The 26,346-nt window shown below is 44.4% G+C and overlaps 1 protein-coding gene across 2 annotated transcripts; it reads right to left on the bottom strand.

Moving 5' to 3' along the window:
* Window positions 1-727: 727 nt before the first annotated feature.
* LOC124011097 (follistatin-related protein 1-like) lies at window positions 728-26,346 on the bottom strand. 2 transcript variants are annotated; one of them, XM_046324107.1, is made up of 11 exons: window positions 26,209-26,346; window positions 26,035-26,091; window positions 8,852-8,953; window positions 8,450-8,579; window positions 8,147-8,182; window positions 7,563-7,693; window positions 6,535-6,653; window positions 4,255-4,367; window positions 3,520-3,630; window positions 3,146-3,240; window positions 728-2,313 (listed from the first exon to the last, which is right to left on the bottom strand). In XM_046324107.1, exons 1-11 carry the CDS (start codon window positions 26,209-26,211, stop codon window positions 2,272-2,274), a joined length of 939 nt encoding a protein of 312 aa, XP_046180063.1. In that variant the 5' UTR covers window positions 26,212-26,346; the 3' UTR covers window positions 728-2,271. The 2 variants fall into 2 exon arrangements, with proteins under 2 accessions (XP_046180063.1, XP_046180062.1); XM_046324106.1 differs by having other exon boundaries at window positions 3,146-3,246; window positions 26,209-26,341.

Below are 26,346 nucleotides of genomic sequence, written 5' to 3'. Positions count from 1 at the left end.
TTGCAGTAGTCTAACCTAGAAGTAACAAAAGCATGGATTCATTTTTCTGCATCATTTTTGGACAGAAAGTTTCAGTTTTTTGCAATGTTACGTAGATGGAAAAAAGCTGTCCTTGAAACAGTCTTGATATGTTCGTCAAAAGAGAGATCGGGGTCCAGAGTGATGCCGAGGTCCTTCACAGTTTTATTTGAGACGACTGTAAAACCATTAAGATTAATTGTCTGATTCAACAGAAGATCTCTTTGTTTCTCGGGACCTAGAACAAGCATCTCTGTTTTGTCCGAGTTTAAAAGTATAAAGTTTGCAGCCATCCACTTCCTTGTGTCTGAAACACAGGCTTCTAGCGAGGGCAATTTTGTTTCATTGAAATGTACAGCTGTGTGTCATCCGCATAGCAGTGAAAGTTAACATTGTGTTTTCGATTGACATCCCCAAGAGGAAAAATATATAGTGAAAACAATAGTGGTCCTAAAACGGAACCTTGAGGAACACCGACATTTACAGTTGATTTGTCAGAGGACAAACCATTCACAGAGACAAACTGATATCTTTCCGACAGATAAGATCTAAACCAGGCCAGAACTTGTCCGTGTAGACCAATTTGGGTTTCCAATCTCTCCAAAAGAACGTGGTGATCGATGGTATCAAAAGCAGCACTAAGGTCTAGGAGCACACACACATTCAGTCAAAAGTGTATCAATAAAAATGTGCTTAACAATTCCATTACGTCTGTTAAATGTATTTATTGACATGTATAAAGCTTGCATACCTTTTTGACGGTACAGTAGTGTTAATAATCAACAGGGAGTAAATGTTTTATTAAAAGTCTACTGTAACAGCGAACAACGTGAGCTGGTATTATTCTAAAAGTGAGACAATAAATCATTACAAACAGAAGAAACACAGGCTTTTAACTTCAATTAGTTAATCTATTTGGCATGGTTTCATAGTGTCAGCCATTGCTCTAAGAGAACGACAGCAGGATGTCCCATAGGTCTTAGTGAAAATTTAAGGCACTGAATACCACACATTATAAAGACATTGAAGTGAGATCCACCACATTCAAATATTGACATGCAGGACATGCAGCTCAAAACAAAGAAAGCTCGAGTCTAGGCTGTGAACCTACTTTCTAAAAGTTACTCCTCATACTGTACTTTAGGTATCTTGCATTTGAACTTTGGTTTAAGTAATGCCATCTAAAATGTTTTTTAGAGGTTGGTTTGGCCGTTTTTCCCAATCCTTGTGCCTAACAAAGTCATCCAATCAAACCACCTATATCCTGAGAGATCGGCATGCGTCAGCTTCCAAAAGAAATGGATTGCAGTACTGTTGGCAAAGCAGTGTAGACAAGTAGCCTACAGATTGAACCCTAGCATCACCACTTTACCTTGAAAAAGCAGGAAACCCTGCACACATCTAATCATAGATTATTGCCATATTGTTGGTGCATAGACAAGAAAATAGAGATGGAATACATGTTCTTGTCTAAGACTGAGTGCGGACACTCTTCATTTTCCGTTTCCTAACAGATTGAACCCTGGCACCATCAGATGTTATGGGTCAGTGGGTTTTACTGTATATATCACAGATATGATATGAGTAGTTATACTGCCAGGAAAGTGTAATCACACTGTTGATGGATTTACAATGGTATTCAGGTACATTTACAACTCAGCCATGTGTTCATCTTTCATGTGATTTACTGGCCCTGTAAAATACTCAGGTGTCTGGAATAGCACCCTGTAAGGTCAATGCATCTGATAAGGCTTTCTCGCCGAATTGCTTGTCCTCTGTGATGTGGTTGGTGTGTGTCGTGGCAACTGTGAAGTCATTTTCTGCGAAAAGTAGTTCTTTACAACTGTGCTTTCTTTATAGCTCCAATTCCCACATTCTTCTCTTCTCTACAGATGAGCTAATTTGACTGACAGAAACAACAACGAAAACAACAAATGAACTAAAATGAATACAAATATTAACCCACCACTAGGTGATGGGGATTCGTACCAAGGCTTGGGAGTGTTACTCAAATAGGATAACAGTACTGTGTTTGTAGGTACACACAATTCAACTAGTCTCCCCTATACACAATGATATTATAATAGACATTGGTACAGTTTAAAAAAAATCTTAATAATTCACATTGTAAATAAAAACTAAAAACAAGTGATGCATTTCTTTAGCAACAGTACAAGCTCCAAAGACTCAGCCAGATAGTGATTGTTGATGGTGTGACTGAAGGAGGGCTCTCTCTCTCTCTCTCTCTCTCTCTTAAATGTCCTTAGTGCTCACTTTCATCTTCTCCACAGTTTCCTAACAAGAGTTAAAGGAACAAGATTATTGGCTACTGTAGTACAAGTACCGTTATGATACACAGTGTACACAGCATGGGTTCATATCATTTCCCCCCCTTTAAAATACATTAGCCGCTCTTGATTGAGCTTGCCTGACACAATGGAACCAATGAAATAGTCCCAAATGTGCAAACCCCGCCCATCTGGCACCTCAGGCAGGCTCAATCAAATGTGCCTAGTACTAAAAAGAAAGCAAAACCTCTGTCTGATGTACAGTAAAGATGCAGCCAAAAAGTGAGACATACCTAGAAGCATGGGCATGTAAACTATGACAAATATCAGCTCTGATTATTACAGTAATTGACTCATAAAGTTCTAAGTACAGGTGTGTGTGTTGTATAAGTACACAGCCTCATTGACCTATACTGTTACTTAAAGGAGAAATCCACAATTGAAACAAAGAACACTTCTCAGTGTTTCGGTTAAAAGCTGAGGGATTGGCTGGAGAAATGTACTGTAACCACTCTCAAATTCACAGACAGAGCTATGGATGTAAGTACCGACCGTCCATGATATCAGAATTATAGTTTTAACCATGTTTTAAGGCTATACAATGTTTGTTTACATTTACTTTGCTTACAAACATTGGAGTAAAACAAGCTTGTATGTTGGGTTCGGATGGAATGTGACAGTTGAACTAAGTTCATGAGGCATTTATAAACTATACTCTTTAAGAATCAATGGGTACATATAATTAATTTCTAAGTCCAAAAATGGATGTAGCAACCACAGATTGCCCCTTGATCAAGTAGCAGTGAAACGTCATGTGCTGTTCATGGTGCCAGACTAACCTGATGTTTGTTGAGCTCAGCCACTCTCCGTGTCCACTCCTCCTCTGTCATCTCCTGGTCAGCACCTTCAGTCTTCTCCACAGCAGGCACCGTATCTGTGCCTGCAGGGAGGGAGAGAGGAATAGAGAGAGAGAGAGAAAAAGAGAGAGAGAAAGAGAAGGAGGAGGAGGGGGGACAGAGGAAGCGAGACACAGGCCAATATGGACAGAGAAAGAGAGCAACAAAGAGGGAGATAAAGCGAGGGAAGAGACAGACATAAATAGAGAGAGTGAGAGAGAAAGAACATAACTAATCTTAACTCAAAATCCCCTCACACTATGACCCAGATAAGTAAAGGCCTACTATAACGGCAGGTGTGAGACAGCTAGTCTCACCTTCGCAGGTCACAGCCGTGCAGACCCAGTTCCCACAGGCACAGACACAGCGGTTACATTCCACCTGAGTCTCTGCCCCGTCCTCATAGGTCTCATCCTCCAGGGCACACTCTACAGGAAGCAGGAAGTGGATAACAGGTAGTTAATGGACATGTTGATCAGTAACAGTTTTCAAACCCAGAAATGAAAGTGGTCAGTCAATATGTTCGGGAGCGCCTTGCGAAGCAGTCTCAACGGACCAGACCGGGTTTTGGGAAATCAGTAGGAGAAAATTCTTCCTTAATTTGTACATTTTCTTTAAATCTATAGGCATAATCTACAGTAGATCCGAGCCAATGTTGGAAGCTGAACATGTAATTACTACAACTTTGTGCAAGTGACAAACTGACACGTTTTCATTTTAGTCAAAAACAACTTTATATCGAAGGAATGCTTTTGATTTGACGACCTGCACATCGTTAGACCCGATGATGTGTTTCTGCGCATGACCTTAGGAAGCTAACGCGGCCATGACATCGCCTACAAGCGTAATCTGTGATTTTGATTGGAGAAGCAGTTTCTGGACATCTTCATGTATATTTTCTTTGGTAACAGTATTTTATTTGTGAACGTGTCTTTTTTGGTGTGTTTTTAAAATGGTCTAATAATCAAATCACATAGGAAAAAAAACATAAGGCTTGAACATTGGACATAAAAAACATACCAGGAAGATACTGTGTATGGTGTCAGTCTTACTTCTCTCTGGTGGGTTGAAGCCAGGCTTGAAGCAGTTTAGGAACTCATCGAAGCTCAACTTCCAGTCCGTGTTTTCGTCTGAGAGCTCGATGAGGGCATCCACACACAGGCTCCTAGTGACCAACAGGAGAGGTGTGGGAATTAACAATAGGGCCAATAAGACACAGGATGGAAATAGAGTAAAACAGACTACTGTTACCCTCATTTCACTGGAGCTAATATACACTGCGTTGACAAAACATTGCAACCCATCCCCTTTTGCCCTCAGAACAGCCTTAATTCGTAGGGGCATAGACTCTACAAGGTGTCGAATGCATTCCACATGGTTGCTGGCCCATGTCGACTCCAATGCTTCCCACAGTTTGTGTCAAGTTGGCTGGATGTCCTTTGGGTGGTGGACCATTCTTGATACACACAGGAAACTGTTGAGCGTTGAAAAACCCAGCAACGTTGCAGTTCTTGACACACACCGGTGCGCCAGGCACCTACACCATACCCTGTTCAAAGGTATTTATTTTATTATTTTTTTCCTAACACATTTGCAAACATAAAAAATAAAAAAAATGTTTTTATGTCATTATGTGTAGATTGATGAGGATTTGTTTTTATGTCATTATGTGTAGATTGATGAGGATTTGTTTTTATGTCATCCAATTTAGAATAAGGTTGTAACATAACAAAATGTGGAAAAAGGGAAAGGTTCTGACTACTTTCCGAATGCACTGTAAATGTTCCTCAATGTTCCTTAGACTGGGCCTAAAACAAACCACGCCGAAACCAAACCATGCCTCACTATTTAGTTTTTTGGCATCTTTTGAAACTAAAACATTGGAATGACAATGACCACAGGAGTTGGCAAGACAGCACAAACAGATCTGGGATCAGGCTAATGCCAGTCCAGTTGTCCTTTAACTCTGGTCTATCTCACAGATGACCCCAGATAGCTAGCCGACACACATTGGGAGGAAGGTTCCACACATGAATGAGAGTTGATACTGCCCAAATCCCCGTGCCGCTCTCTGCGCTTGCTCCCAGACCCATGATGCATGGGAGAAGGGTATGGTCCCACGGGACAGCCAGTGTTGTGCCACTGGGCCCCATTGCCACCCACACCCACCACCACTTCCCATCAAAACAAGCCGCTTCACCATAACAGAACTGCCAAAACAGCACTTTCAGCCCCACCAAATCACCCATCCCCCTACCCAACCCTGCCCCCGTCCACCCTGTCTCGAGGTCACCATGTAAACAACTGTGATATAACAAATCTACATCACTCATCCTAGTCTTATCAATTACATTCTTTGGACGATTCCATACAGTCACAACTGTAGAAATCTACAGCACACTGCAAAGGTGCAACAGGGTAATTAGACACGGACAACTGAACAGTTCAACATCAGAGTTAGAAAACTTCGATAAGGGCAAGAACTGAACAACTGGATTCTACAGAATGTGATTAGCATATATTGATGTATTATACAGGCTGCCATTGCTTCTGTATACGGTAGTTTTATATCAATATGGCAATAATCGATTCACTGAAAGAACTCAATCAAATACCTACAGTATTAGCAGTGCAAAAGCAGTAGCTTCATCGTGGCCTTTCCATTGCTTTCAATTGCTCCATGTACTCCATGTATTGAATTAAATTAGTGTTAGTCCCAGAAAAATGGATATTTGAACTTATTTTGAAGTTAAGTCCCTGGTTAGGTGCTGGAAATTAAAACCCTGTTAATTTGCTTAGGGAGCTCATTAAGTGCTGGGCCCCACTCACAATATGAGAATGTGTTGGTGGAGAAAGCTTCTCTTCTCTTCAAGCAGCAATTGAAAACAATGACGGCAAGGTTACGGTCACTAGTCTTTTTAGTAAGTACTCTTATTCAACACAGAAATACACCGAGATACCAATATGTTGAGAGACAAACAATCATGGTGTTGCTACTACCTGACATGAATGCACTGCACTAAGCAAATGTCAGTAAGTAACACTTGGCATTATATGTCTAAACATTTCAACGGATTCAAAACGTCGGGAATTTAGTCAGGACCACTATGACATGATTATAAGACATTATAATCGGGTCATACTTGCTCATGACTGACAGTGCATTATCAATAACCTTTAGAATGCATTATACCTGCAGGCTTTACGTGAAGTGTTACCCAATTATGGTCTGGGCTCAGTGAGAATCGACCAGTGGGCGCAGCTCATCTGAGCTGGTCTGTGACGAGTGGCAGCTGTGCGCTACTGACTCTGGGCCAGTGGTGGGGGCTCACCTGAGCAGGCGGTTGTTCTCCTCGTCAGCATATGAGGTAATGTTGATGGCTGTTTCGTTGTGCTGGAGGAACTTAAGGAACTCAGTGGAATCCAGCTGGGAGTCTCCGTTGTCATAGTCCTGTAGGAATATTCATTCATACATTTTATTTTGAGCCTATGAGGATGCAGTAGATGTGGGTTTTTTTTTCATTAAAGGAGTACAGTTCCACCACTCTTTAGTATGATTATTTTTGCTTTATTGTGTATGAAAATAAATGGTGGAGATGACCATCAGAGCTCTATGGGCTTTCTGTGAGAAGTGTTAACCACACAGGCAAACAGTGGGAGATGATATTGAATCTTTGGGGGGCCAGAGCAGGAGAGCTGTTGCATAACTGCTGTTATGTGTTCAAGTGCTGGGCAGTGAGAAGAATGTTAAACAGTCTGTTCTTGCTGTGGAGCCTTTTCTATGCTGTGAAGCTTGGCCCACAAAACAAACGGACTGACAGAGGGGGAGAACTCGGTGAACTTTCAACAGATTCTGTCTCAGTAGAGCTGCTGCAAGTGAACTGTATCATTCTGCTGCTTACGGAGTCATTAAGTAGTCCATACATGCTAACGGATTGTAATCTTAGCCGTTTTATTAAGGTGAGGACAGAGGAGGACTTTCTAGAAGTACAGGACTAGAAATAAATACTCCAATACACTTTAAATAATGTGAGCGGTACTTTCCCCTGCAGTTTATCCATGATTTTACAGCAATAGTTAAACTATGAAAGTATCATTACCTCTCCCCACACACACACACACACACACACTGGGCCCACAACCACACACACACACACGCACGCACGCACGCACGCACACACACACACACACACACACACACACACACACACACACACACACACACACACACACACACACACACACACACACACACACACACACACACACACACACACACACACACACACACACACACACACACACACACACACACCTATCCAACCACCCAACCCCACAAACACGCACAAGTCCGACCTACCTTGAAGTACTTGAGCAGGGTGTCAGAGAAGTTGGAGCCCTTGGCGAACCAGCCGTCAGGGACCACCTCATTCTGCAGCCACTGGATGACCCGGCTGCGCAACTCGTTCCTGTTGGCCAGGTAGCACACGACTACACAGGCAGAGAGGGAGAGAGTAGAGAGGGTCAGTACTGCAGACAGCTGAATGACTATACAGACTCGCTAATATTTACCGCGTGTTTTTACTGAATCTAAATATGTGAGAGTACTGCTGTTTGTGTGTGTGTTGGGGGGGCTGGTTGTGAGTGTGTGTGTGTGTGTGTGTGTGTGTGTGTGTGTGTGTGTGTGTGTGTGTGTGTGTGTGTGTGTGTGTGTGTGTGTGTGTGTGTGTGTGTGTGTGTGTGTGTGTGTGTTGGGGGGGCTGGGTGTGAGTGTGTCTCCCTTGAGCACATAGCTGTCGTGTGAAAGTGTAAAGGAATATCCAACAGTGTATATTCCACAGTGCATGCAAGGATAGTATAAAATGAAAATACTGCTATTATTAATCAATTATTCATTAACCTCTCTGAGACAATGGGCCTCATGACCTTAGGCAGTACACTTACTTGGGCTAGCAGCAACAGCTTTGTCTGTCTTTTTCTCTGAAAGAAATCACAACACAATCAAAACAACTGCAAGCACTTCGCTTAATCTCCTCTTTATTGCAGAATGTTCCTTGGAACACAGAAATAGAACTCCCAGAACAGACATCCATTCAAGGTAATGCTCTGTGATGGGAAGACCAGCAGTCATATTGAGTGTACATATGTGTTTCATTGAAATGTGCATGGTCTGAGGGGCTTTGTCCATTCTAGTAATATATTTCTATGCCTTAAGACAACCCGGGGATTATTTTCAGGGTCCCCTACCTTCACAGTGTCCGTCGTGGTACACCTGGATCTTGAGGCCGGTCAGGCAGGCGTCGCGGTGGAGCTCACAGTGGTTGCGGTACGTCTTACCGTTACTGCCACACACAGAGCGCTTGTGAGGTTTGCATTGCTGAAGACAGAGAGAAAGCACACCCATTTTCAATCTGTGTGCATGCGTGCATGCGAGTATGTGTATATGTGTTTGTGTGAGCGCATGCATGCCTGTGTGTGTGTGTGTGTGTGTGTGTGTGTGTGTGTGTGTGTGTGTGTGTGTGTGTGTGTGTGTGTGTGTGTGTGTGTGTGTGTGTGTGTGTGTGTGTGTGTGTGTGTGTGTGTGTGTGTGTGTGTGTGTGTGTGTGTGTGTGTGTGTGTGTGTGTGTGTGTGTGTGTGCTAAGACTCACCTCGATGCACAGGCAGGAAGGTTCCCCTTTCTCTGTCACAGCACACTCTCTGCCAGCCCCACAGAATACATTGGCACACACCTTGGACTTGCTTTTCCCCTCCTACAGGGACACAGAGACACAGAAAACATGGGAGATTATACATCTGATGCCTTCTACTTGTGTGATGATGTCTGTAAATACAAATGAACATCTCCTCCTGCAAAGAAATTGAGATGACATGCCACTTCTTAAATGCATTCTTCTAATCTACACGATCAGACAAATACAAGGAACCACTAAGGAAATTCAAAAGAATTAACAGTAATAAAGGAAGGGTCCTTCTTTAATGCCGTAAGTAAACTACAGAGCGATCTCATTGAAGGTGGCCATCGCCATCTAGTGTTGACTAAAATAGCTAGATTTACAGGTATAACGTTTGACTGGAATGCAATCATTTTAGGTTTATTTGAGCAATATGCATTATTATACAATTCTTCAGTAATGTTAGATTTAGAAAAAGGGTGATTTTACTAGAACCAGGTCTACTTGGCTTGAGTCAGATAACATTGTATTTGTAAAGACTGCACAATTAAATCAATAAAATAATCTAATGTTATTGAGATTGATAATTTTCTGCTGTGATCACAAGTAAGTGACCACAATTTACTCTCTGGTGTATAAGATAGATAGATAGATAGATAGATAGATAGATAGATAGATAGATAGATAGATAGATAGATAGATAGATAGATAGATAGATAGATAGACACACAGACACACAGACACACAGACACACAGACACACAGACACACAGACACACAGACACACAGACACACAGACAGACACACAGACACACAGACAGACACACAGACACACAGACACACAGACACACAGACACACAGACACACAGACAGACACACAGACAGACAGACAGACAGACAGACAGACAGACAGACAGACAGACAGACAGACAGACAGACAGACAGACAGTACGCTTTCATGATGGCTGTCACTAGATGGTGAAATGCCCTTCACTTTCTAGCGATAGGGTTTTCTAATGTGTATACCATTACTGTAACACCCTTATCTGGTTCACCTGTCCTTGTGATTGTCTCCACCCCCTCCAGGTGTCGCTTATCATATCCCGGTGTATATATCCCTGTGTTTCCTGTCTCTCTGTGCCAGTTTATCTTGTTTGCAAAGTTAACCATTCTCTGTTTGTTTCTAGTCCTCCTGGTTTTGACCCTTGCCTGTCCTGACTCCGAACCCGCCTGCCTGACCACTCTGCCTGTTCTGACTACCGGCCTGCCTATCCCCTTGTACTGTTTTTGGACTCTGACCTGGTCTCTGACCCCTGCCTGGCCTGACCTCGAGACTGCCTATCGTCTGGTACTGTTTGGACTCTGACCTGGTCTCTGACCCCTGCCTGGCCTGACCTCGAGACTGCCTATCGTCTGGTACTGTTTGGACTCTGACCTGGTTGATGAACTCTCGCCTGTCCCTCCTGCCTTTGCCTACTCCCTTTGTTATAATAAATATCGGAGCTCCACCATCTGCCTCCTGTGTCTGCATTTGGGCCTCACCTTGTGCCCTTATAATTACGTTCAGTTTCAGATGTCTTGATATACAGTATGTTACATTTGAAGAAACACTATGTAATTTCAATATATCGATTTCTACACTCAAACACATACACACCAACATTGAGAGAGAGAAGTGTGTTGCCCTGTTGTCTGCTATCTAAGTCCCCCAGACTGCTATCCAGACCCTCAGTTTCAGATGGAAGTCTGAACAGCCCGTTGACCTGTGACCTTTCATTCACAGCGAGGGCCGCTAAGCCACAGTGACTTTAGCATAACAATGTTCCGGCAAATGCCCTACCACACGCATAGTGACACATGTTCTCTCAGCCAACGCAGTCAGACAAAAGACACCCACAATTTTATAGGGCAGATGGTAGACAGACAGACACTGGACCGATATGTCATGGAGTGTCCAGGTGACTGAAAAACACAAACAAACCCACACATACACTACCGTTCAAAAGTTTGGGGTAACTTAGAAATGTCCTTGTTTTTGAAAGAAAAGCAATTTTTTCCCATTAAAATAACATAAAATTCATCAAAAATACAGTGTAGACATTGTTAATGACTATTGTAGCTGGAAATGACTGATTCTTTCAAATGGAATATCTACATAGGCGTACAGAGGCCCATTATCAACAACCATCACTCTGGTGTTCCAATAGAACATTGTGTTAGCTAATCCAAGTTTATCATTTTAAAAGGCTAATGGATCATTAGAAAACCCTTTTGCAATTATGTTAACACAGCTGAAAACTATTGTTCTGATTAAAGAAGCAATAAAACTGGCCCTCTTAAGACTAGTTGAGTATCTGGAGCTTCAGCATTTGTGGGTTTACAGGCTCAAAATGGCCATAAAAAAAAGAACTTTCTTCTGAAACCAACACCAACACCTCACAAGTCCTCAACTGGCAGCTTCATTAAATAGTACCCACAAAACACCAGTCTCAACATCAACAGTGAAGAGGAATGCTGGTCTTCTAGGCAGAGTTGCAACGAAAAAGCTATATCTCAGACTGGACAATAAAAATAAATAATTAAGATGGGCAAAATAACACAGATACTGGAGAGAGGAATATTGGAAAAAAAAAGTGTTATGGACAGACAAATCTAAGTTTGAGATGTTCGGTTCCTAAAGAAGAACATTCGTGAGATGCAGAAAAAATGAAAAGATGTTGGAAAAGGGCTTGATGCCATTTGTCAAGCATGGTGGAGGCAATGTTCTGGTCTGAGGGTGCTTTGGTGGTGGTAAAGTGGGAGATGTGTACAGGGTAAAAGGGATCTTGAAGAAGGCCTATCACTCCATTTTGCAACTTCATGCCATACCCTGTGGACGGCGCTTAATTGGAGCCAATTTCCTCCTACAACAGGACAATGACCCAAAGCACAGCTCCAAACTATGAAACTATGCAAGAACTATTTAGGGAAGAAGCAATCCGCTGGTATTCTGTCTATAATGGAGTGGCCAGCACAGTCACTGAATCTCAGCCCTATTGAGCTGTTGTGGGAGCAGCTTGACCGTATGGTACGTAAGAAGTGCCCATCCATCCAACTTGTGGGAGGTGCTTCAGGAAGCATGGGGAGAAATCTCTTCAGATTACCTCAACAAATTGACAACTACAATCGCAAAGGTCTGCAAGGCTGTAATTGCTGCAAATTGAGGATTCTTTAACGAAAGCAAAGTTTGAAGGACACATTTAAATGAAAAATCATGATTTCTAACCTTCTCAACATCTTGACTATATTTGCTATTCATTTTGCAACTCATTTCATGTATGTTTTCACGGAAAACAAGGACATTTCTAAGTGACCCCAAACTTTTGAACGGTAGTGTATATTACATATGGCACCAATATGTTATTTGATTTTTTATGCATATATGAGGGGTTTCCAATAGGGGACCATGTATAGACTGTAGCCTGGTGTCACAGATATGACAGGCATGACTGGGGGTCAGAAAGCACCAGCTGCCGGAGCCTTGTGACCCCTGACCTCTCACCATTGATATTTTGGGGGTATTTTATTAGGATCCCCATTAGGGTCCACACAGCCACAGCTACTCTTCCTGCCAGGCCACACAGCCCTACTTAAGTACTACAGGACATGATTAGTAACAATCATAAGTATCTGCTGGTATGTCACTGCATGGCTGGCATGTGTGGTGAGATTTTCACAGACACACGATATGAATGCTTGTGTAATCTCTCTCTATATATATCCCTCCTCATAGAGACATAATCACCCTTTTATACATCAGCGAAACAATCAAGAGGTTTTTCAGTTTTTTGATTCTATTGGTTCCATTGAGCTGGGCAAGCCCAATCAAACCCAACATTTGAAATTCTCTTCAATACTATTGGAACCTAGGCCTGACCCACACATGCACGCACTGGCATGTACAGTATGTGCGCACTCTAGCACGCAGACACACACACACACTGTACGATATGCAGGTCAGGCCGAGACCTCCTGTCTCAGGCATGTTATTTTCATTAGTCCACATGAAGCCGTATGGCAGGGTCGGTCCACAGGCCAAGAACTGATGGTAAAAAAAATACTTCCATCTTCGAGCTGTCTAACAGAGGAGCTGTACACCCATCAACACACACACACACACACACACACACACACACACACACACACACACACACACACACACACACACACACACACACACACACACACACACACACACACACACACACACACACACACACACACACACACACACACACACACACACACACACTTGAACACACACACAGATCTGCATTCTCAGCTGGAGTGTCTAGTCTGGACTGACTTCTCTCTCTGCGTGCCCAGAGGGAGATGGATAGCGTGAGTGGAAGACAACAACAAGAAAGACACTTCAGGGAAACGAGGGCGCAAACATTCCCCTGCAGAGCCAAGATGAGGAATTTGGGAGCATGTCCAACCTGTGACTCTCCCATCCAATCCTAACTTGTTTTATAGGGCAAAGTCAAGACACTGAAAAAAGACAGGGGCATACCAAACCAATCATGGCTTTAATAGCGCTAGATAAACCAATCAGTTGGGGAGAGAGCCTTCCATCTGTTATCCAAGGAACATCGTTTCTAAATGACCTACTTATCTCCGGTTAAACCCAAATGCGACACTCTCTCATTGACTTAATACCAAAATCCCTCACTTTTTGGTATTATTTTTCGTGGACGGATCTTGGGCAGAGTAAATGCTCACACATCGCATCTTCCTCTCTGGTGTATCCAGAGAGCTACTGGAGACCCATAACAGAGACGGAAAAGGAAGCGAGACACCCCCAATCGCTGTTTTCCCCCGGTTTTTTTGTTTTCTGGTTCAATGAAAGTCACTGAACTAACTAGACCAGACCCAGCTGCTATTGCATTGGTGTCTATGGGAGACTGACAATTCTTTCCCCAATGGTAAACGGCCCGAGTGAACTATCTTCATTTATCCACCATCTTTGCCCATATGGCTCAAACAGAGGAAGTGAGTGTGAATGGGACTGTGAGCAAAACACAACGGGTACACAATTCAACACAACACTGCCCACATGGCTTTCACAATAAAATAACAAATATTCTGGCTCCACCAGCACCTTCTGAGGTGACTCAGGGGAAGATGTTAAAATGGCTACACAGGTATAACTGTTTCTGCTCTTTATTTCACAGCCGCTTTGGATTTTGTTGGAGGGAGAGGCCTAGCAGGGGCCAGGCAGGAAAGGACACACAGGGAACAGTGATTACTTTAGCAGAGAGACAGACAGCAAACATGGGCCTGGTTTGGCCACTCCACAGGGTGAGGAGAGCAACTGTGTTCTCCAACGGCGGCCAAGACTAAAACTCCATGATTGAGTTATCACTTGGGATGTACTGTAGTGGGGATGACCACGACTTACACTAAACTATGACTAATGACTATACATTGTCAGACAACCTATTTTACAGACAGAATGAGCTATAAGGCCAACACTGAGTTTCGGTGAGGTCCATACCAGCAACACAGAGAGTTACTAGAGAACCGCAGGGCTCAAACACAGGAAGTGAGTGTGGACGGACTGTGAGCAAAACACAATGAGTGCACAATTCTACGCAACCGTGAGTGATCACTTTGGAGAAACCTTCCAGCGCCCAGCTGTAGATAAGAAACAGACCTAGTCCCAAAAACAAATGAACATGTATTTCTTTGATTCAAACAAAGGATGTGCCCCTGTCATCCTTCTAATTGGTTGATAAACAACAATATGAGTGTTTGAGTTATAATAAACTATTACTGTATTTAGGTCATTAAGATGTCATATTGGACGAAAAGACTCTCTCCTTTCTGTTTTGTGTGTGTGCGTGTGTGTGCTTGTGTGTGTGTCTGTGTGTCTGTGTGTGTGTGTGTGTGTGTGAGTGTGTGTGTGTGTGTGTGTGTGTGTGTGTGTGTGTGTGTGTGTGTGTGTGTGTGTGTGTGTGTGTGTGTGTGTGTGTGTGTGTGTGTGTGTGTGTGTGTGTGTGTGTGTGTGCGTGCGTGTGTGCTTGTGTGTGTGTCTGTGTGTGTGTGTGTGTGTGTCTGTGTGTGTGTGTGTCTGTGTGTGTATGCATGGACTACTTTGGATGAGTAATGGAAAGATACCGTTCAACGACAAACCAAAGTCACACCCTTCAAGATCCTTCGTCATCAAAGCTTCAAAAGCCCTTTACATAAAATGTAATTGCCAATGTCATACTTTTCTTTGAAAGCCAGTAAAAAGGCTGTGGGGGCGTGTGTGTAATGTCTATACTTCATAAATCACCAAGACTCAAATCAGAGGGCCCACAGTGGACTGAACATATGAGTCACATATGAGTCACATTAGTCCTTTGCAATCTAACCAAAAAAAGAATTGAGATGGGAGGTAGAGGAAATGTTGTTTTTAGTATCATAAGCCCTGTCTCGCGTAAGGCTGTGTCTGTGGCTATTGGGGAAGGGGGCCTTATACATCTACACAGAAGGACAACCAGCAAAGAAAGGCCTCTTGTCTCCCTGCAGAGAGAATATACAGGTAATTGCCAACATAGTATCTTAATAGAGCAGAACAGAGCCAGAACAGTTTAAAAGGTCCTCGGCATGAATTCTACAAGGGTGTGGAATTCTATTGGAGGGATGCGACACCATTCTTTCACGAGAAATTCCATCATTTGGTGTTTTGTTGCCGGTGGTGGAAAACGCTGTGTCAGGCGCCAATCCAAAATCTCCCATAAGTGTTCAATTGGGTTTAGATATGTTGACTGAGACAGCCATGGTGTATGGTTTACATTGTTTTCATGCTGGTCAAACCATTCAGTGACCACTCGTGCCCCGTGGATGGGGGCATTGTCATCTAATGGGGGCATAGCCATGGTAGCCAAAATAATGTTGCCTCTGGCTAGCAGTGAAAAAAAAACTAATATAAGGAACTTTAAATGATTTACACTTTTAATGTTGATACTTAAGTATATTTTTGGAATTACATTTATTTTGATACTTAAGTATACTTAAAACCAAATACTTGTTGACTCTTAATGAAGTAGTATTTTACTGGGTGACTTTCACCTTTACTTGAGTCATTGATGATCCTTTATTTTTCCAGCAATTACGTTCCTGTCACGTTCGTCGTAAGGATCGGACCAAGGCATTGCGTGAGTAGAGTTCCACATGATTTTAATAAATCGAAACTCACTGAACAAAACAACAAACAACCAAACGAAACATGCCGCTACTGATGTGCACTAAGGCAACTACACATAGACAAGATCGCACAACACAAATGAGGAAAATGGCTACCTAAATATGATCCCCAATCAGAGACAACGATAAACAGCTGTCTCTGATTGGGAACCATATAAGGCCAACATAGACGTACAAAAACCCCTAGACATACAAAAACCCTAGACATACAAAAACTAGAGTACCCACCCTAGTCACAGCCTGACCTAACCAAAATATATAGAAGAACAGAGATATCTAAGGTCAGGGTGTGACAGTTCCATACAGCACATAACTTGAACTACATGTCAGTGCAGAACAACTTCAAACTTGTCTCATCCATCTACATAGGATCAAGATTTTAGTTTAAACTACACACACAAAAAAAACATACCAATCTGTTAAGTATAAAGTGAACAGCATTCTTTCCCTCTATCTCCCAGATCAGGCCCAATTGAGAGAGCTCACCCCACATACCAGGCATTCCTGCCCAGGTCAAAGGCCTGATTCGGGGGACTGCTCACCCAGACAAACCCTCTGACTTCCAGAGCCATGGCTGCGGGCTCCAGCTGTGCTGACCTATTTAGCACTTGCACAGCCCAGCTACTGCTGCTTAGCCTGCACACACACTGGAATGCTCTCACCCATGCATGAGCGCACACGCATTTCAGTGATGGGGGAAAAATACAATGCAATTACATATCGGGATATTCATTTTGACGATATATCATATCCTATTGCAATATTATTTTGGACTAGTTTGCTCTACCTGCGCCAAAACGTCCCTCCATAGCTTGTTCTCCGTCTTCATTCTAAATAGAGAGCCCAGTTGTTTTCAGCACTTTCATTTCCATGACTGATCAAAAATGATTTTCATCATGGCTGTCTCTTGTCTGCACCAGATGGTGAGCAATACGTTTGGAACACCGAATCGCAATAAAATCACAGTATCGAATTGCAATACATATAGAATCGTGAGAATCGCAATAGATGTCGTGATAATATCGTGTCGAGGGGTCCCTGGGAATTCCCAGGCCTAATACACATGCACGCACAAGGGTGTGTGACACCATCACCATGTTGGGAAGTAAAGCTGCTTGGGGGGGGTAGGGGGAGGGTGGGTCAGAGGGCTCTGATCACGGAGGAGGTGACCCTGTGTGGCCCTGGCTTGTAAGAGGACATCTGGCCTGAGGTGGCCCAGCTGGGAGTGAAACTTTGTCTTTATGAGACTTCTTCGGGAAGAAGCAGCTGCTTAACCCCAGGTTTTGCGGTCACTACTTACGAGACAGAGTCGGGATTAGAAGGCACTAGGACAAAGTGATTCTTTGGCATGTGTGACTTGTTAACCTCTCCGTTTTAGACCCTGACTCAGGCATCAGATAGGTCAATAGGTACTAAAAATAGTCGCTGTGCCCCCCTAAAATGGTACCTGACAAAGAGAATTGAGTCAACCCATACATATTTCATTATGCAATGAACCCCAGTTCTTTCTAAAGTTGGCAATGAGTTTTGTTCTACTGTCTTGTTTTGTTTTGCATTCCCAACAAGCAGAATGCTTGCATAAATAAATAAAAACATGGGACTCCCTGAACATTTCGTCAGAGGGTCCTGCTCGGACAAAAACACGCGTTTTTTCCACATTAAGCTAAACAGAGGTAGGAGGGCGTTAAGGTGGGCAGTCAACTCCTCCCAGGGTCTCTCACACCTTGGCTAGCATCCAAAAAGGCCAGCTTTCTAACCCAAGAACTCACATCCTTTTCCTCCACTCACACATTCGACCTGAGCACTGACAACTCGATTCCGTGTTTTAAAAACTTCTGATACAAATTCTATTTGGAAATGCTCTTTCTGATTCTCCCTCTTTTTCCATTTATTTTCACAGATTTTCTTGGAAGTTGCGTCTGTAACAGCATAGCTTCCGTCCCTCTCCTCGCCCCTACCTGGGCTCGAACCAGAGGCCCTCTGCACACATCGACGACAGCCACCCTCAAAGCATCGTTAGCCATCGCTCCACAAAAGTCGCGGCCCTTGCAAGAGAAAGCGGAACAACTACTTCAAGGTCTCAGAGCGAGTGACGTCACCGATTGAAACACTATTAGAGCGCACCCCCGCTAACTAGCTAGCCGTGTCATATTGGTTACACGTCTGAGTTTGCAGTGTCCTTGCTGCTGCTGTAGAACTTATTCTCTATATTTGTCTGTCGCTCTAAAATGAGCATTTCAATAATTCCATGCATTTAAATTAGAATATTGGTAGATGCATTTGCATCATGACTGATGTATTCAAATCTTTCATTAATGAGATGTTGGAGGGGTTATAAATAGGCATTCCACAGGCTCGCATTCATTCTTTCATTCATTACATTACATTTACATTTAAGTCATTTAGCAGACGCTCTTATCCAGAGCGACTTACAAATTGGTGCATTCACCTTATGACATCCAGTGGAACAGCCACTTTACAATAGTGCATCTAAATATTTTAAGGGGGGTGAGAAGGATTACTTTATCCTATCCTAGGTATTCCTTAAAGAGGTGGGGTTTCAGGTGTCTCCGGAAGGTGGTGATTGACTCCGCTGTCCTGGCGTCGTGAGGGCGTTTGTTCCACCATTGGGGAGCCAGAGCAGCGAACAGTTTTGACTGGGCTGAGCGGGGAACTGTACTTCCTCAGTGGTAGGGAGGCGAGCAGGCCAGAGGTGGATGAACGCAGTGCCCTTATTTGGGTGTAGGGCCTGATCAGAGCCTGAAGGTACTGAGGTGCCGTTCCCCTCACAGCTCCGTAGGCAAGCACCATGGTCATGTAGCGGATGCGAGCTTCAACTGGAAGCAAGTGGAGAGAGCGGAGGAGCGGGGTGACGTGAGAGAACTTGGGAAGGTTGAACACTAGACGGGCTGCGGCGTTCTGGATGAGTTGTAGGGGTTTAATGGCACAGGCAGGGAGCCCAGCCAACAGCGAGTTGCAGTAATCCAGACGGGAGATGACAAGTGCCTGGATTAGGACCTGCGCCGCTTCCTGTGTGAGGCAGGGTCGTACTCTGCGGATGTTGTAGAGCATGAACCTACAGGAACGGGCCACCGCCTTGATGTTAGTTGAGAACGACAGGGTGTTGTCCAGGATCACGCCAAGGTTCTTAGCGCTCTGGGAGGAGGACACAATGGAGTTGTCAACCGTGATGGCGAGATCATGGAACGGGCAGTCCTTCCCCGGGAGGAAGAGCAGCTCCGTCTTGCCGAAGTTCAGCTTGAGGTGGTGATCCGTCATCCACACTGATATGTCTGCCAGACATGCAGAGATGCGATTCGCCACCTGGTCATCAGAAGGGGGAAAGGAGAAGATTAATTGTGTGTCGTCTGCATAGCAATGATAGGAGAGACCATGTGAGGTTATGACAGAGCCAAGTGACTTGGTGTATAGCGAGAATAGGAGAGGGCCTAGAACAGAGCCCTGGGGACACCAGTGGTGAGAGCGCGTGGTGAGGAGACAGATTCTCGCCACGCCACCTGGTAGGAGCGACCTGTCAGGTAGGACGCAATCCAAGCGTGGGCCGCGCCGGAGATGCCCAACTCGGAGAGGGTGGAGAGGAGGATCTGATGGTTCACAGTATCGAAGGCAGCCGATAGGTCTAGAAGGATGAGAGCAGAGGAGAGAGAGTTAGCTTTAGCGGTGCGGAGCGCCTCCGTGATACAGAGAAGAGCAGTCTCAGTTGAATGACTAGTCTTGAAACCTGACTGATTTGGATCAAGAAGGTCATTCTGAGAGAGATAGCGGGAGAGCTGACCAAGGACGGCACGTTCAAGAGTTTTGGAGAAAAAAGAAAGAAGGGATACTGGTCTGTAGTTGTTGACATCGGAGGGATCGAGTGTAGGTTTTTTCAGAAGGGGTGGTCAGGGATAAGTTGATGAGCGAGGTGAGGTAAGGGAGAAGGTCTCCGGAAATGGTCTGGAGAAGAGAGGAGGGAATAGGGTCGAGCGGGCAGGTTGTTGGGCGGCCGGCCGTCACAAGACGCGAGATTTCATCTGGAGAGAGAGGGGAGAAAGAGGTCAGAGCACAGGGTAGGGCAGTGTGAGCAGAACCAGCGGTGTCGTTTGACTTAGCAAACGAGGATCGGATGTCGTCGACCTTCTTTTCAAAATGGTTGACGAAGTCATCTGCAGAGAGGGAGGAGGGGGAGGGGGAGGAGGATTCAGGAGGGAGGAGAAGGTGGCAAAGAGCTTCCTAGGGTTAGAGGCAGATGCTTGGAATTTAGAGTGGTAGAAAGTGGCTTTAGCAGCAGAGACAGAGGAGGAAAATGTAGAGAGGAGGGAGTGAAAGGATGCCAGGTCCGCAGGGAGGCGAGTTTTCCTCCATTTCCGCTCGGCTGCCCGGAGCCCTGTTCTGTGAGCTCGCAATGAGTCGTCAAGCCACGGAGCGGGAGGGGAGGACAGAGCCGGCCTGGAAGATAGGGGACATAGAGAGTCAAAGGATGCAGAAAGGGAGGAGAGGAGGGTTGAGGAGGCAGAATCAGGAGATAGGTTGGAGAAGGTTTGAGCAGAGGGAAGAGATGATAGGATGGAAGAGGAGAGAGTAGCGGGGGAGAGAGAGCGAAGGTTGGGACGGCGCGATACCATCCGAGTAGGGGCAGTGTGGGAAGTGTTGGATGAGAGCGAGAGGGAAAAGGATACAAGGTAGTGGTCGGAGACTTGGAGGGAGTTGCAATGAGGTTAGTGGAAGAACAGCATCTAGTAAAGATGAGGTCGAGCGTATTGCCTGCCTTGTGAGTAGGGGGGGGGGAAGGTGAGAGGGTGAGGTCAAAAGAGGAGAGGAGTGGAAAGAAGGAGGCAGAGAGGAATGAGTCAAAGGTAGACGTGGGGAGGTTAAAGTCGCCCAGAACTGTGAGAGGTGAGCCGTCCTCAGGAAAGGAGCTTATCAAGGCATCAAGCTCATTGATGAACTCTCCGAGGGGACCTGGACGGCGATAAATGATAAGGATGTTAAGCTTGAAAGGGCTGGTAACTGTGACAGCATGAAATTCAAAGGAGGCGATAGACAGATGGGTAAGGGGAGAAAGAGAGAATGACCACTTGGGAGAGATGAGGATCCCGATGCCACCACCCCGCTGACCAGAAGCTCTCGGGGTGTGCGAGAACACGTGGGCGGACGAAGAGAGAGCAGTAGGAGTAGCAGTGTTATCTGTGGTGATCCATGTTTCTGTCAGTGCAAAGAAGTTGAGGGACTGGAGGGAGGCATAGACTGAGATGAACTCTGCCTTGTTGGCTGCAGATCGGCAGTTCCAGAGGCTACCGGAGACCTGGAACTCCACGTGGGTCGTGCGCGCTGGGACCACCAGATTAGGGTGGCAGCGGCCACGCGGTGTGGAGCGTTTGTATGGTCTGTGCAGAGAGGAGAGAACAGGGATAGACAGACACATAGTTGACAGGCTACAGAAGAGGCTACGCTAATGCAAGGAGATTGGAATGACAAGTGGACTACACGTCTCGAATGTTCAGAAAGTTAAGCTTACGTAGCAAGAATCTTATTGACTAAAATGATTAAAATGATACAGTACTGCTGAAGTAGGCTAGCTGGCAGTGGCTGCGTTGTTGACTTTGTAGGCTAGCTGGCAGTGGCTGCGTTGTTGACACTACACTAATCAAGTCGTTCCGTTGAGTGTAATAGTTTCTACAGTGCTGCTATTCGGGGGCTAGCTGACTAGCTAGCAGTGTTGATTACGTTACGTTGCGTTAAAAGAACGACAATAGCTGGCTAGCTAACCTAGAAAATCGCTCTAGACTACACAATTATCTTTGATACACAGACGGCTATGTAGCTAGCTATGTAGCTAGCTACGATCAAACAAATCAAACCGTTGTGCTGTAATGAAATGAAATTAAAAATGTGATACTACCTGTGGAGCGAAGCGGAATGCGACCGGGTTGTTGAGTGCGGAAGTTCTATTCAGTAGACATTGGCTAGCTGTTGGCTATCTAGCAGTGTCTCCTACGTTAAGGACGACAAATAGCTGGCTAGCTAACCTCGGTAAATTAAAATAATCACTCTAAGACTACACGCTCTAAACTACACAATTATCTTGGATACGAAGACAGCAAAGACAACTATGTAGCTAGCTAACACTACACTAATCAAGTCGTTCAGTTGAGTGTAATAGTTTCTACAGTGCTGCTATTCGGTAGACGGTGGACGTTTGCTAGCTGGCTAGCTGCTGGGCAGATAGCAGTGTAGACTACGTTAGGACGACGAAATACGAAGTTGCAATAGAAGTGCTGACTGTTTCACTTTGTTGTCCTCTTTCTTTTCCTTTTTCTTCTGTCCTTCTTTTGTCCTTATTTTGTCTTCCTTTCTTCTGTTAACTAGATATTTTTTGTTGTCATTCATTCATTCACCGTATTAAAAGTGATTGGTTTAGATAGAGCATCTCGTTCGTAAAGGCTGTTTGAACCAAAAAGCCAAGGTGATGTCATGAGCAAAAAGGCGGGCTCTAGCAGCCTAATCAATTATTGTTTCAAGTTCGTTCTCATGCTAGGTGAATGGAGTTCCATTACACTGCTCCTCTCATCCACCCAAAAGCCATGTATATACCATCTCCCATAAATCCTTGGGAAGCTCAGTCCATTCAACTCCTCTCCCCCTAACTGTGTATAGCTCCCCTCTTCTCCCTTCCTCTCCCCCGTCCTCCCACCCTCTCTCCCGGCTAGTCTCTCGACTAACTCTCATCTCCTATATCACTCTCTCCCACTCTTGTTTCTCACTTCTTCATCCCACTCTCTCTCTCTCCCACCCACTTGTTTCCCCCCTCCTGTCTCAATCTCTTCCATTTCTGTCTATAACTCATCTCCCCCCCCTCTCTTCCTGGCTAGTCTTGGCTGGTGCTGAGTGGTGTCATGGCAGAACAGGCTTGTTCCTGTGTTGCTCTGTGCAGGCGGAGAGGGTGAGCTAATGGCTGACAGATGTTTAGAGGAGGAGGAGACACACTCTAGGAAAAGGCATGCATTCTTAAGCAGAGCACTGTTCCAATCACACACTCTTGAGGAGGGCCAAGCTAGCACACTTAATAGACGTATAAACTGCCATGAACAGTTACAAACAGTTATAGACCATTGTGTCAATACAAGACAACCTTGCTGTAAATAGCCTTTCTGCACTACAAGGTTGTGTTTATCAGTTGGCGGTTATGCACTCATTTGTGCTGTGTTCCTTATCAGCCGTCCAGGCAACAGCTTCAGTCATCCAGACCACATTTTGAGACTAATTGCCCCACTAATAGGGCTAGAAATCGTCTGGTTTTCTCTCTGTCTCCCTTCTCTCTCTCTCTCCCTTTTTATTTCTCTCGCTCTATGAATCTGGGAAACATGCCAGCCAGGGAGAGAGCGGAAAAAATAGGCAGAGACAAAAGATAAAGGAAGAGAGGGGGGAAACCTTAAACTGGCATAAAACACAGTGAAAAACATCAACCTTCCCTTAATGAGCTTCACAAGCTGCTCTGTGTAGGAGAGCAAACAAGCCTTTCCACTGAGGGCATTAAGGATGGCTCTGAAGTGGTGCCAGAAGTGAGGGAATGGGTGCACTGCACCACACCACATGCCTGTCAACCACAACCACATACACGCACGCACACACACCATAACCATGTTCACAAAACAAGATGGAAGAAGGGAGGGAAAGAGAGAGAGAGGCAGTTGGATCTCCTCATTGTCTAAGGCTTAGCTGGCTCCTCAGCCATCACACATGCCTGTCAGATCCCAGCCTGCTCCACTCTGACCCCTAAACCATGAACCCTGGCCTTCTGTGTAGGACCATCCCGAAGGACATACAGCAGTAAATTCAGTCTGGTGAAGGACAAACAGCCACCTTGGCTCTTATGGGCCATTATGGGCATCATGGTACTGCCTATAATGCTTGCTTTTAGATTACAGAAGGACTGTGCTACCAGTCAGTAGCTGGTACCTAAAGCTATTTTTCTTTCAGACAACAGTCAAAGGTCATGGAGCTATGCCCTACTTCCAACAACACATCGATTTTCCATTCTGAAATCTATAGAAAATGGCCCTGTCTGGGTATCCTTTTTCAAGGGCCTTTGCACAAATACAGCTTTGAGTTTGACAGATGTGGCATGTATTCCTCTAGTGCTGTTACATGTTCATGTCCAGGGTTGGATAACTCAATCCCTCAGGCTGGCTGTGAATGAACTCACAGGGCCTGGGAGGGCATGGATGAAGCAGGACAAACTGTACACACACAGCTGAGACCATGTTGACTGTCCGTGTCCACACTAACAGATTACAAGTGAAATGAGGACATCTGAAATAACAACCTAGTTTCTGCTTGGAGCAGCATGTTTTAAAAAAAACATGTTCAATGATACTCAATCACTACTATGGTATTCAAAAAGTCAACACTGTCGTTGCTGTCTGCACCACAGTATAACCTGGAGGGAAACAGGTAGGAAAGGAGGCTGGCTTTGAAATGAACCTTTAGAAATCTAAACCAACAACTGGAAAATCGAGACAGACAGAGCAAATTGATTGAACACAGCAATCACTCTTCCTCTTTCTTCCTTGTCAGGACTGCCAGTCTTTGGATGTTGAGGTCTAAGGGCATGTCCTCTGACTCAGTGTACATGTGCAGCTAGATGAGGATATAGACACACACAGGCACACACACACATACATCCCAAATATAGAAGATGTGGCCCCAGGGCTGTAGATGAAAAGACTGACACATCTGTTATCTGCATTTGTCAACACCTAAGAGCTGCCAAGCTGTGTATTTCACAGCTGTTTAAACAGGCAAAGATGGTTTAAAAAACACACACAAATACATATAAAAAAAAAACAAAAAAAACACCTGGAGTCTTTCATTGCAGGGAACTGGTAGTGTGTGTGTGTGTGTGTGTGTGTGTGTGTGTGTGTGTGTGTGTGTGTGTGTGTGTGTGTGTGTGTGTGTGTGTGTGTGTGTGTGTGTGTGTGTGTGTGTGTGTGTGTGTGTGTGTGTGTGTGTGTGTGTGTGTGTGTGTGTGTGTGTGTGTGTGTGTGTGTGTGTGTGTGCTTGTGTGTGTGTGTGTGGTTGAGGTGTGACAAAAAAAAATCCTCATTGGCTTTCCCAACTGTCTGTTATATTGGTCTATTTTCTCTGAGACCATCAATCACCTCTCTGGCCATCACAGCACAAGACCAGTTCATTAAGAAGTGTCATGAACCTATCCAGAGCCTCCAACATGTCAACAACACTACACTGGTGGTCAATGACCAAAGTGGCCACCTCTACAAACAACTGTGAACAACTGTTCCTGCATGGCAACCAATCAGAAGTAGTTTACAGGAAACAGGGGTGAACCCCCCCCCCCCAAAAAAAGAAAAACTCACAAAAAACTATGCTGAAGTGAAGTACATTCAACAGCAGTGATCATGATTTGCTTGATGTAAATGGAAGGCAGAGAGCCATTAATTATCTTTGAATGTTCTCTAAAATATATTACATATCAAGTATGTGTGATAAAGACTTTTCCTAGAGATACTGAAGGTCTGGGGCTAATTAGAATAGGCTGCTATTTCATTGGCACATAATGTACACACAAAATGCACTCAAATGCACTGGTTTGGTGAATGTTGACATTGCACCTTTGAAGCTGGACAGATGTGCAAGGCTTTGCCCCTTCTTTTTCTAAACTCGTTGTGTTCTTTAAATTACTGTGTTTAGCTATTTTTATAAAAACGTACACAGATCAGACTGTCCCAAGTTAAATTGACCAATCAGACAAGCACGTTACTGTTGGATTATGTACATTAGCCAAATAATGAAAAAGTATACATTTAATTTTTTTTAAAGAAGGAAAACAGTCGTTTGTCAACGGACTAATCGTCCTCTAGAGCGTATATATTTTTTTTTACATCTAAATAATAAAAAAGCATTTACCTCGGCATGACAGCAAACGACTGCGACTAGTAGACATAAAAAGGCACTTCGAAACATCTGCAGAGAACACAAATAAGACAGTTGCTTCAGTGACGGCCGGACAGTCAAAACAAAACCGAAGAAACTTGAGTATTTATGAAAACGAAGATGTTATCCTTTTTTCCAAAAACTTACCATGTTAGCGGGTGATGACTCAACGGCAGAGGAGAGACGTCAGTGTTCAGACCGAGACAAAGGAGGATAGGAAAATTAGATTGGCGAAATTTGAGCACCACGAAGGAATTTCCCTCGTCTGTCTCCCCCCTCTCTGAC

Source organism: Oncorhynchus gorbuscha, linkage group LG23 (genome assembly GCF_021184085.1).
Source record: "Oncorhynchus gorbuscha isolate QuinsamMale2020 ecotype Even-year linkage group LG23, OgorEven_v1.0, whole genome shotgun sequence".
Classification (NCBI taxonomy): domain Eukaryota; kingdom Metazoa; phylum Chordata; class Actinopteri; order Salmoniformes; family Salmonidae; genus Oncorhynchus; species Oncorhynchus gorbuscha.
This window is presented reverse-complemented; position numbering and strand designations above follow the sequence as displayed.